Consider the following 12,789-nt stretch of genomic DNA (forward strand, 5'->3'; position numbering starts at 1 on the left):
GAAATACTAACTCAATGAAGTATGTTTTTTTTTAAGCTATTTTCATACTAACCAAAATAAGAGCATCAATTTAAGCAAATAGACCTAAGTATATATATATAAAATTCCATAATAAATTGTAATAATGCCGCAAGGCAGGTGTACAATTAAAAATATCACATGTAACATACAACTATTGTAATATGTAAACAATTCTAAGGAAAATAAATAGTTTTGAAATCAATCAATCAAATTATTTGTAAAAAATTAAATCCAGCGCTTTTATTCTAAATAATTCGCATAAAACAATGGATTTACATGATAGCCAAATTCATCCCCAACATATCATCAAAAGCATGATTTATTTCAACGGTTAGTTTTTCTAAAATATCGCTAATTATATTCAAATAACTTCTGCACTCAATAGTGCGTTTTCAACAAAATCGTTATCGCATTTTTATGAGCATTGAGATATGTTATATTTTGATGCGATGTAATTATACTTATATTTCCTAGAAACAGTTTTTGTAAATTTTTATTCATAAATAGTATCATAATTGTTCATAAACTGTCATTGAACATTCATTTGAGTACTCTATGAATCTATACTGAACAATAGCTAATATAAACGATTTGATTAAATAACGAATATAATATTTTATTAAAATAAAATATTATTTGTATGAAATAATTAATTATATTTACGATGTAATACACTATCAATACACCAACGCATAAAATTCGGTTAGAAATCATTTGTGTAAAACATTATGTCGCGTCGTGCATTCAAGTTCAAGAATATAATTTTGAACGCATATTATATTTACCAATATTTTTTTGTGTGTGCTCTATTCTCTTTTTGCATAGTATCTAATAAAATAATATTATCGTTATAATTAATTATTTCATTCGTAGTTTTCAAAAGAACGATAAAATACAAAACAGTAAACAATTGTACTGTTGTTTCTTGAAATAACTTGAGTCAAAAAATTCACAAACTGTTTATTCTGTAAAATCATAATATTTCTATCATATTATATTTTATTAAAATAAATCGAATGTATAAATAATTTAGTCATTAATAATAAAATATAATATTTATGTTTTTTTTTTTTTTTAATTCAATTGTATAGAATAAAATAATAATATCTTATATTCATTGCCGAGAAAAGATTATATATTAGTTGATATTTAATAAATATTATTTTATTCTTTTATTCTTGAATGCTTGCTGAACTGAATATGCGGCTCTGCTGCTATATCTAAACACGCTGACCGTGAATAACCGTTTGTTCGAGGGTCAGAAAACATGCAAGATTTTAGCCTAAATGGTGATTGTTATTAGAATTGAATGACTGGAGAACCATACGAAATTTTAACAATGTATTATAATTTATATGGTTTCTTTATGAAAATATAGAAATATTGTCAATAATTGCTGCAATCTAAATGTAATTTGCATTTCAATAAGTGATCAATCACACAGATTGCTCTCTACTAGCTAAACAGTAAAAGATACGAAAAAACTTTGTTCGTACGAAAGATGCAGAATAAAATCACGAATAAAATGATATATAAATCGTTATGTGTGTTCATATAATTTTTTCGAGATTATCTAATTTTTCCTAAATTTTAAGGAAATATGTAAATAATACCTAAATATACAAAATTTATATTCGACAATAGTAAAATTTCATAATAATTCATTATAACTTTATAATAATACTATTATAATTTTATAACAATTCATTTATTTATGATTATTAATAAATTTTGTACGATAATTATTAGTAAATCTTTCCACGATCACTAAGCCACGCCCTTTTTTAAAAACACGCGTCAAAATTAACTATAATATTATTATTTTGTTTATGCATAATCATTATTTTATTCTCCTTGTCGAGACTAACAAAATGCTATAAGGTATTATGATATTGACATTGATATCTAGCGTAAATGTTTGTTGAAACATTTAGGCCACTATACAGCGTAAGTTCCTAAACACGACGACCGTGAATAACCGCTCGTTCGAGGGTCAGAAAACATGCGAGATTTTAGCCTGAATTGCGAATGTTATAAAAATCAAATCATTAACAAACCCTACAATTTTTTTTTTTAAATATACAAATTCTATAATCGATATTAGTGAAATTCAATAATAATTGATAACATAATAATATATAAATGTGTTAATATTTGATAATAAAACAAGAATTATTTATTTGGTTTTAAAATCACTACAAAAATTAATATACTTATATAGATTTTTTTTTATATTTATTTTAAATGTTTTATAACAACGTAACTAATAAATAAAGTTATTATTTTGTACATTTATTTATGATTATTAATAAATTTTGTACGATAATTATTAGTAAAACTTTCCACGATCACTAAGCCACGCCCCTTTTTAAAAACACGCGTCAAAATTCACTATAACATTATTATTTTCTTTATGAATAATTATTATTTTATTCTTCTCGTCGAGACTAACAAATTGCTATAAGGTATTATGGTATTGACATTGATATCTAGCGTAAATGCTTGCTGAAACATTTAGGCCACTATACAGCGGCAGTTCCTAAACACGACGACCGTGAATAACCGTTTGCTCGAGGGTCAGAAAACATGCGAGATTTTAGCCTGAATTGCGAATGTTATAAAAATCAAATCATTAACAAACCCTACAATTTTTTTTTTTAAATATACAAATTCTATAATCGATATTAGTGAAATTCAATAATAATTGATAACATAATAACATATAAATGTGCTAATATTCGATAATAAAACAAGAATTATTTATTTGATGTTGAAATCACTACAAAAATTAATATACTTATATAGATTTTTTTTATATTCATTTTAAATGATTTATAACAACGTAACTAATAAATAAAGTTATTATTTCGTACATTTATAACCTTAAATATTCTTTGATTCATTCAAACAAATGTTGTTATTTATATTTATTTAAATAAAAATATCTAAATCAATTAAATTATATACCGAATGTTATGATAAAAAAATTAAAATAAATTAAAATGAGTATTGAATAGTAAATTAAATAGTATTATAAATAAAATAGTAAAATAATAAATAAATAGTAAAATAATATATGTTCATTTTTTGAATAAAGTTGTTCGTCCTGAGAAGGACGGTTTTATGTCAATTTGCGACAATAAAAGAAATTTAAGCTTTCTTTTCTGTCTTCTTTGGCAAAAGCACAGCTTGTATGTTCGGCAATACACCGCCCTGAGCAATCGTAACACCCGATAACAGTTTGTTGAGTTCCTCGTCATTGCGGATGGCCAGTTGCAAATGACGCGGAATTATTCTGGTCTTCTTGTTGTCGCGAGCCGCATTGCCGGCTAACTCGAGAACTTCGGCGGCCAGATATTCCATGACTGCAGCGAGGTAGACGGGTGCACCAGCGCTGACACGCTCGGCATAGTTGCCTTTGCGTAGCAAACGATGAATACGACCGACTGGAAACTGAAGACCGGCACGGTTAGACCGTGACTTAGCCTTTCCCTTGACTTTACCGCCTTTGCCTCGACCAGACATGTTTACAGGTTCGTGTTCAAACTGAGAATGATATCAAAGTTCTCGAACGGGCCCGTATAGATTTCTGAGCGTTGCAAGCACACGCCCATTTTTTTGTAGACACGCCCCTCCCTTGCCTACGTACGTTGTTACGGCTTCAGTCAAAACGTTGAAGCAGTACGAAAACGGAGCGTCGGCACGACTCATTTCGTATCAGTCAGTGTACTAGTAAACATCAGACATGCCACCGAAAACCAGCGGTAAAGCGGCTAAGAAAGCAGGCAAAGCCCAGAAAAATATTTCAAAGGGCGACAAGAAGAAGAAACGTAAGCGCAAGGAGAGCTATGCCATTTATATTTACAAAGTCTTGAAACAAGTCCATCCTGACACGGGCATTTCGAGCAAGGCGATGAGCATCATGAACAGCTTTGCGAATGATATCTTCGAGCGTATAGCGGCCGAGGCATCGCGTTTGGCTCACTACAACAAACGCTCTACAATCACTAGTCGGGAAATTCAGACAGCATGCCCAAAAAATGGACGACAAATTTGTTAGTTTTTTTAATTTTTCACAGACTTCCCGGGCACGTAGAAGCTTCAATTAAACGTCAGGCGAATTGTCTTGTGGGCTAGAATAACGCAAAAAAAACTGCATTTTAATATTCTCAACGGTTGCCGAATAAATACGAAAAAACTGAAATTATAGCATGATGCTAGGGTCACGTATTGTATTCCGATTTTGGATGAAAATTTTTTGTTTCCGATTTTGATGATTTTTACAATGTTGATACCTTATGACATAAGAAAAATGCTATTAAAAAATTTCGGTCGCACTTCAAATAGTTTTCGAGAAAAACGCATTTTTAATATGTGACAAGGAGCGATTGGTTTTTAGCGAATATCTCGGGAACGGTTAGAGCTATCACAAAAATTTTTGCACCTGCAGATACATATTTTAAATACGCATATTTCATTCATACACACCATAATCCTATGTTGAATATTTTCCGAGATATAGGCGTTTAACTGTTTCAAAGTTGAAAATTTGAAACCGTTTTTGGCGTATATCTCGCGAACGGTAAGAGGTATCTTAAAATTTTTTATACTGGGTTAAAGATCTTTTGATTTATAATATTTCATCTGAAAACATCAATATCCTATGATGAATCGTTCAAAAGTTATGAGCGCTTAAAGATTTCATGAGTAAAAAATGGACGAAAAATTTGTTAGTTTTTTTAATTTTTCACAGACTTTCCGTGCACGTAGAAGCTTCAATTAAACGTCAGGCGAATTGTCTTGTGGGCTAGAATAACGCGAAAAAAACTGCATTTTAATATTCTCAACGGTTGCCGAATAAATACGAAAAAACTGAAATTATAGCATGATGCTAGGGTCACGTATTGTATTCCGATTTTGGATGAAAATTTTTTGTTTCCGATTTTGATGATTTTTATAATGTTGATACCTTATGATATAAGGAAAATGCTATCAAAAAATTTCGGTCGCACTTCAAATAGTTTTCGAGGAAAACGCATTTTTAATATGTGACCAGGAGCGATTGGTTTTTAGCGAATATCTCGGGAACGGTTGGAGTTATCATAAAAATTTTTGCACCTGCAGATACATATTTTAAATGCGCATATTTCATTCATACACACCATGACCCTATGTTGAATATTTTTCGAGATATAGGCGTTTAACTATTTCAAACTTAAAAATTTGAAACTGTTTTTGGCGTATATCTCGCGAAAGGTGAGAGGTATCTTAAAACTTTTTATACTGTGTTAAAGATCTTTTGATTTAGAATATTTCGCCTTAAAAACATCAATATTTTATGATGAATCGTTCAAAAGTTATGAGCGCTTAAAGATTTTATTAGTAAAAAATGCTCAAAAATGGACGAAAAATTTGTTAGTTTTTTTAATTTTTCACAGACTTTCCGGGCACGTAGAAGCTTCAATTAAACGTCAGGCAAATTGTCTTGTGGGCTAGAATAACGCGAAAAAAACTGCATTTTAATATTCTCAACGGTTGCCGAATAAATAAGAAAAAACTGAAATTATAGCATGACCCTAGGGTCACGTATTGTATTCCGATTTTGGATGAAAATTTTTTGTTCCCGATTTTGATGATTTTCATAATGTTGATACCTTATGATATAAGGAAAATGCTATTAAAAAATTTCGGTCGCACTTCAAATAGTTTTCGAGGAAAACGCATTTTTAATATGTGAGTTATCATAAAAATTTTTGCACCTGCAGATACATATTTTAAATACGCATATTTCATTCATACACACCATAATCCTATGTTGAATATTTTCCGAGATATAGGCGTTTAACTGTTTCAAAGTTGAAAATTTGAAACCGTTTTTGGCGTATATCTCGCGAACGGTAAGAGGTATCTTAAAATTTTTTATACTGGGTTAAAGATCTTTTGATTTATAATATTTCATCTGAAAACATCAATATCCTATGATGAATCGTTCAAAAGTTATGAGCGCTTAAAGATTTCATGAGTAAAAAATGCCCAAAAAATGGACGAAAAATTTGTTAGTTTTTTTAATTTTTCACAGACTTTCCGTGCACGTAGAAGCTTCAATTAAACGTCAGGCGAATTGTCTTGTGGGCTAGAATAACGCGAAAAAAACTGCATTTTAATATTCTCAACGGTTGCCGAATAAATACGAAAAAACTGAAATTATAGCATGATGCTAGGGTCACGTATTGTATTCCGATTTTGGATGAAAATTTTTTGTTTCCGATTTTGATGATTTTTATAATGATGATACCTTATGATATAAGGAAAATGCTATCAAAAAATTTCGGTCGCACTTCAAATAGTTTTCGAGGAAAACGCATTTTTAATATGTGACCAGGAGCGATTGGTTTTTAGCGAATATCTCGGGAACGGTTGGAGTTATCATAAAAATTTTTGCACCTGCAGATACATATTTTAAATGCGCATATTTCATTCACACCATGACCCTATGTTGAATATTTTTCGAGATATAGGCGTTTAACTATTTCAAACTTAAAAATTTGAAACCGTTTTTGGCGTATATCTCGCGAAAGGTGAGAGGTATCTTAAAACTTTTTATACTGTGTTAAAGATCTTTTGATTTAGAATATTTCGCCTTAAAAACATCAATATTTTATGATGAATCGTTCAAAAGTTATGAGCGCTTAAAGATTTCATGAGTAAAAAATGCTCAAAAATGGACGAATTTACAATGTTGATACCTTATGACATAAGAAAAATGCTATTAAAAAATTTCGGTCGCACTTCAAATAGTTTTCGAGAAAAACGCATTTTTAATATGTGACAAGGAGCGATTGGTTTTTAGCGAATATCTCGGGAACGGTTAGAGCTATCACAAAAATTTTTGCACCTGCAGATACATATTTTAAATACGCATATTTCATTCATACACACCATAATCCTATGTTGAATATTTCCGAGATATAGGCGTTTAAACTGTTTCAAAGTTGAAAATTTGAAACCGTTTTTGGCGTATATCTCGCGAACGGTAAGAGGTATCTTAAAATTTTTATACTGGGTTAAAGATCTTTTGATTTAGAATATTTCATCTGAAAACATCAATATCCTATGATGAATCGTTCAAAAGTTATGAGCGCTTAAAGATTTCATGAGTAAAAAATGCCCAAAAAATGGACGAAAAATTTGTTAGTTTTTTTAATTTTTCACAGACTTTCCGTGCACGTAGAAGCTTCAATTAAACGTCAGGCGAATTGTCTTGTGGGCTAGAATAACGCGAAAAAAACTGCATTTTAATATTCTCAACGGTTGCCGAATAAATACGAAAAAACTGAAATTATAGCATGATGCTAGGGTCACGTATTGTATTCCGATTTTGGATGAAAATTTTTTGTTTCCGATTTTGATGATTTTCACAATGTTGATACCTTATGACATAAGGAAAATGCTATTAAAAAATTTCGGTCGCACTTCAAATAGTTTTCGAGAAAAACGCATTTTTAATATGTGACAAGGAGCGATTGGTTTTTAGCGAATATCTCGGGAACGGTTGGAGCTATCACAAAAATTTTAGCACCTGCAGATACATATTTTAAATACGCATATTTCATTCATACACACCATGACCCTATGTTAAATATTTTCCGAGATATAGGCGTTTAACTGTTTCAAAGTTGAAAATTTGAAACCGTTTTTGGCGTATATCTCGCGAACGGTAAGAGGTATCTTAAAACTTTTTATACTGGGTTAAAGATCTTTTGATTTAGAATATTTCGCCTAAGAACATCAAAATCCTATGATGAATCGGTCAAGAGTTATGAGCGCTTAAAGGTTTCGTGAATAAAAAATGCTCAAAAATGGACGAAAAATTTGTTAGTTTTTTTAATTGTTCATAGACTTCCCGGGCACGTAGAAGCTTCAATTAAACGTCAGGCGAATTGTCTTGTGGGCTAGAATAACGCGAAAAAAACTGCATTTTAATATTCTCAACGGTTGCCAAATAAATAAGAAAAAACTGAAATTATAGCATGACCCTAGGGTCACGTATTGTATTCCGATTTTGGATGAAAATTTTTTGTTTCCGATTTTGATGATTTTCATAATGTTGATACCTTATGATATAAGGAAAATGCTATTAAAAAATTTCGGTCGCACTTCAAATAGTTTTCGAGGAAAACGCATTTTTAATATGTGACCAGGAGCGATTGGTTTTTAGCGAATATCTCGGGAACGGTTGGAGTTATCATAAAAATTTTTGCACCTGCAGATACATATTTTAAATGCGCATATTTCATTCATACACACCATGTTGAATATTTTCCGAGATATAGGCGTTTAACTATTTCAAACTTAAAAATTTGAAACCGTTTTTGGCGTATATCTCGCGAAAGGTGAGAGGTATCTTAAAACTTTTTATACTGTGTTAAAGATCTTTTGATTTAGAATATTTCGCCTTAAAAAACATCAATATTTTATGATGAATCGTTCAAAAGTTATGAGCGCTTAAAGATTTCATGAGTAAAAAATGCTCAAAAATGGACGAAAAATTTGTTAGTTTTTTTAATTTTCACAGACTTTCCGGGCACGTAGAAGCTTCAATTAAACGTCAGGCAAATTGTCTTGTGGGCTAGAATAACGCGAAAAAAACTGCATTTTAATATTCTCAACGGTTGCCGAATAAATAAAAAAAACTGAAATTATAGCATGACCCTAGGGTCACGTATTGTATTCCGATTTTGGATGAAAATTTTTTGTTTCCGATTTTGATGATTTTCATAATGTTGATACCTTATGATATAAGGAAAATGCTATTAAAAAATTTCGGTCGCACTTCAAATAGTTTTCGAGGAAAACGCATTTTTAATATGTGACCAGGAGCGATTGGTTTTTAGCGAATATCTCGGGAACGGTTGGAGTTATCAAAAAAATTTTTACACCTGCAGATATATATTTTAAATGCGCATATTTCATTGATACACACCATGACCCTATGTTGAATATTTTCCGAGATATAGGCGTTTAACCATTTCAAACTTAAAAATTTGAAACCGTTTTTGGCGTTTATCTCGCGAAAGGTGAGAGGTATCTTAAAACTTTTTATACTGTGTTAAAGATCTTTTGATTTAGAATATTTCGCCTTAAAAACATCAATATTTTATGATGAATCGTTCAAAAGTTATGAGCGCTTAAAGATTTCATGAGTAAAAAATGCTCAAAAATGGACGAAAAATTGTTAGTTTTTTATTTTTCACAGACTTTCCGGGCACGTAGAAGCTTCAATTAAACGTCAGGCAAATTGTCTTGTGGGCTAGAATAACGCGAAAAAACTGCATTTTAATATTCTCAACGGTTGCCGAATAAATAAGAAAAAACTGAAATTATAGCATGACCCTAGGGTCACGTATTGTATTCCGATTTTGGATGAAAATTTTTTGTTTCCGATTTTGATGATTTTCATAATGTTGATACCTTATGATATAAGGAAAATGCTATTAAAAAATTTCGGTCGCACTTCAAATAGTTTTCGAGGAAAACGCATTTTTAATATGTGACCAGGAGCGATTGGTTTTTAGCGAATATCTCGGGAACGGTTGGAGTTATCATAAAAATTTTGCACCTGCAGATACATATTTAAATGCGCATATTTCATTCATACACACCATGACCCTATGTTGAATATTTTCGAGATATAGGCGTTTAACTATTTCAAACTTAAAAATTTGAAACCGTTTTTGGCGTATATCTCGCGAACGGTAAAGGTATCTTAAAACTTTTTATACTGTGTTAAAGATCTTTTGATTTAGAATATTTCGCCTATTAAAAACATCATTTTTATGATGAATCGTTCAAAAGTTATGAGCGCTTAAAGATTTCATGAGTAAAAAATGCTCAAAAATGGACGAAAAATTTGTTAGTTTTTTAATTTTTCACAGACTTTCCGGGCACGTAGAAGCTTCAATTAAACGTCAGGCAAATTGTCTTGTGGGCTAGAATAACGCGAAAAAAACTGCATTTTAATATTCTCAACGGTTGCCGAATAAATAAGAAAAAACTGAAATTATAGCATGACCCTAGGGTCACGTATTGTATTCCGATTTTGGATGAAAATTTTTTGTTTCCGATTTTGATGATTTTCATAATGTTGATACCTTATGATATAAGGAAAATGCTATTAAAAAATTTCGGTCGCACTTCAAATAGTTTTCGAGGAAAACGCATTTTTAATATGTGACCAGGAGCGATTGGTTTTTAGCGAATATCTCGGGAACGGTTGGAGTTATCATAAAAATTTTTGCACCTGCAGATACATATTTTAAATGCGCATATTTCATTCATACACACCATGTTGAATATTTTCCGAGATATAGGCGTTTAACTATTTCAAACTTAAAAATTTGAAACCGTTTTTGGCGTATATCTCGCGAAAGGTGAGAGGTATCTTAAAACTTTTTATACTGTGTTAAAGATCTTTTGATTTAGAATATTTCGCCTTAAAAACATCAATATTTTATGATGAATCGTTCAAAAGTTATGAGCGCTTAAAGATTTCATGAGTAAAAAATGCTCAAAAATGGACGAAAAATTTGTTAGTTTTTTTAATTTTTCACAGACTTTCCGGGCACGTAGAAGCTTCAATTAAACGTCAGGCAAATTGTCTTGTGGGCTAGAATAACGCGAAAAAAACTGCATTTTAATATTCTCAACGGTTGCCGAATAAATAAAAAAAAACTGAAATTATAGCATGACCCTAGGGTCACGTATTGTATTCCGATTTTGGATGAAAATTTTTTGTTTCCGATTTTGATGATTTTCATAATGTTGATACCTTATGATATAAGGAAAATGCTATTAAAAATTTCGGTCGCACTTCAAATAGTTTTCGAGGAAAACGCATTTTTAATATGTGACCAGGAGCGATTGGTTTTTAGCGAATATCTCGGGAACGGTTGGAGTTATCAAAAAAATTTTTACACCTGCAGATATATATTTTAAATGCGCATATTTCATTCATACACACCATGACCCTATGTTGAATATTTTCCGAGATATAGGCGTTTAACCATTTCAAACTTAAAAATTTGAAACCGTTTTTGGCGTTTATCTCGCGAAAGGTGAAAGGTATCTTAAAACTTTTTATACTGTGTTAAAGATCTTTTGATTTAGAATATTTCGCCTTAAAAACATCAATATTTTATGATGAATCGTTCAAAAGTTATGAGCGCTTAAAGATTTCATGAGTAAAAAATGCTCAAAAATGGACGAAAAATTTGTTAGTTTTTTTAATTTTTCACAGACTTTCCGGGCACGTAGAAGCTTCAATTAAACGTCAGGCAAATTGTCTTGTGGGCTAGAATAACGCGAAAAAAACTGCATTTTAATATTCTCAACGGTTGCCGAATAAATAAGAAAAAACTGAAATTATAGCATGACCCTAGGGTCACGTATTGTATTCCGATTTTGGATGAAAATTTTTTGTTTCCGATTTTGATGATTTTCATAATGTTGATACCTTATGATATAAGGAAAATGCTATTAAAAAATTTCGGTCGCACTTCAAATAGTTTTCGAGGAAAACGCATTTTTAATATGTGACCAGGAGCGATTGGTTTTTAGCGAATATCTCGGGAACGGTTGGAGTTATCAAAAAATTTTTGCACCTGCAGATACATATTTTAAATGCGCATATTTCATTCATACACCATGACCCTATGTTGAATATTTTTCGAGATATAGGCGTTTAACATTTCAAACTTAAAAATTTGAAACCGTTTTTGGCGTATATCTCGCGAAAGGTGAGAGGTATCTTAAAACTTTTATACTGTGTTAAAGATCTTTTGATTTAGAATATTTCGCCTTAAAAACATCAATATTTTATGATGAATCGTTCAAAAGTTATGAGCGCTTAAAGATTTCATGAGTAAAAAATGCTCAAAAATGGACGAAAAATTTGTTAGTTTTTTTAATTTTTCACAGACTTTCCGGGCACGTAGAAGCTTCAATTAAACGTCAGGCAAATTGTCTTGTGGGCTAGAATAACGCGAAAAAAACTGCATTTTAATATTCTCAACGGTTGCCGAATAAATAAGAAAAAACTGAAATTATAGCATGACCCTAGGGTCACGTATTGTATTCCGATTTTGGATGAAAATTTTTTGTTTCCGATTTTGATGATTTTCATAATGTTGATACCTTATGATATAAGGAAAATGCTATTAAAAAATTTCGGTCGCACTTCAAATAGTTTTCGAGGAAAACGCATTTTTAATATGTGACCAGGAGCGATTGGTTTTTAGCGAATATCTCGGGAACGGTTGGAGTTATCATAAAAATTTTGCACCTGCAGATACATATTTTAAATGCGCATATTTCATTCATACACACCATGACCCTATGTTGAATTTTTCGAGATATAGGCGTTTAACTATTTCAAACTTAAAAATTTGAAACCGTTTTTGGCGTATATCTCGCGAAACGGTGAGAGGTATCTTAAAACTTTTTTATACTGTGTTAAAGATCTTTTGATTTAGAATATTTCGCCTTAAAAAACATCAATATTTTATGATGAATCGTTCAAAAGTTATGAGCGCTTAAAGATTTCATGAGTAAAAAATGCTCAAAAATGGACGAAAAATTTGTTAGTTTTTTTTAATTTTTCACAGACTTTTCGGGCACGTAGAAGCTTCAATTAAACGTCAGGAAATTGTCTTGTGGGCTAGAATAACGCGAAAAAAACTGCATTTTAATATTCTCAACGGTTGCCGAATA

The 12,789-nt window shown here is 30.9% G+C and overlaps 2 protein-coding genes across 2 annotated transcripts; one reads left to right on the forward strand and one right to left on the reverse strand.

Annotated features, from left to right (window-relative positions):
* Positions 1 to 3,129: 3,129 nt before the first annotated feature.
* On the reverse strand, positions 3,130 to 3,570 carry LOC113369491 (histone H2A-like). Its single transcript, XM_026610215.1, has one exon. The coding sequence runs from the start codon at positions 3,544 to 3,546 to the stop codon at positions 3,172 to 3,174; it is 375 nt and encodes a 124-aa protein (XP_026466000.1). The 5' UTR covers positions 3,547 to 3,570; the 3' UTR covers positions 3,130 to 3,171.
* A 67-nt stretch (positions 3,571 to 3,637) lies between these two features.
* Positions 3,638 to 4,048, forward strand: LOC113369494 (histone H2B-like; the record flags this gene model as incomplete). The annotated part of the gene is made up of 1 exon (XM_026610217.1): positions 3,638 to 4,048. A coding segment is annotated over exon 1 (282 nt), but the record flags the coding sequence as incomplete, so codon positions are not given.
* Positions 4,049 to 12,789: the final 8,741 nt, after the last annotated feature.

Source organism: Ctenocephalides felis, unplaced genomic scaffold, assembly GCF_003426905.1.
Source record: "Ctenocephalides felis isolate EL2017-DRISC unplaced genomic scaffold, ASM342690v1 CF-g0.4_SCAFFOLD_01376, whole genome shotgun sequence".
Classification (NCBI taxonomy): domain Eukaryota; kingdom Metazoa; phylum Arthropoda; class Insecta; order Siphonaptera; family Pulicidae; genus Ctenocephalides; species Ctenocephalides felis.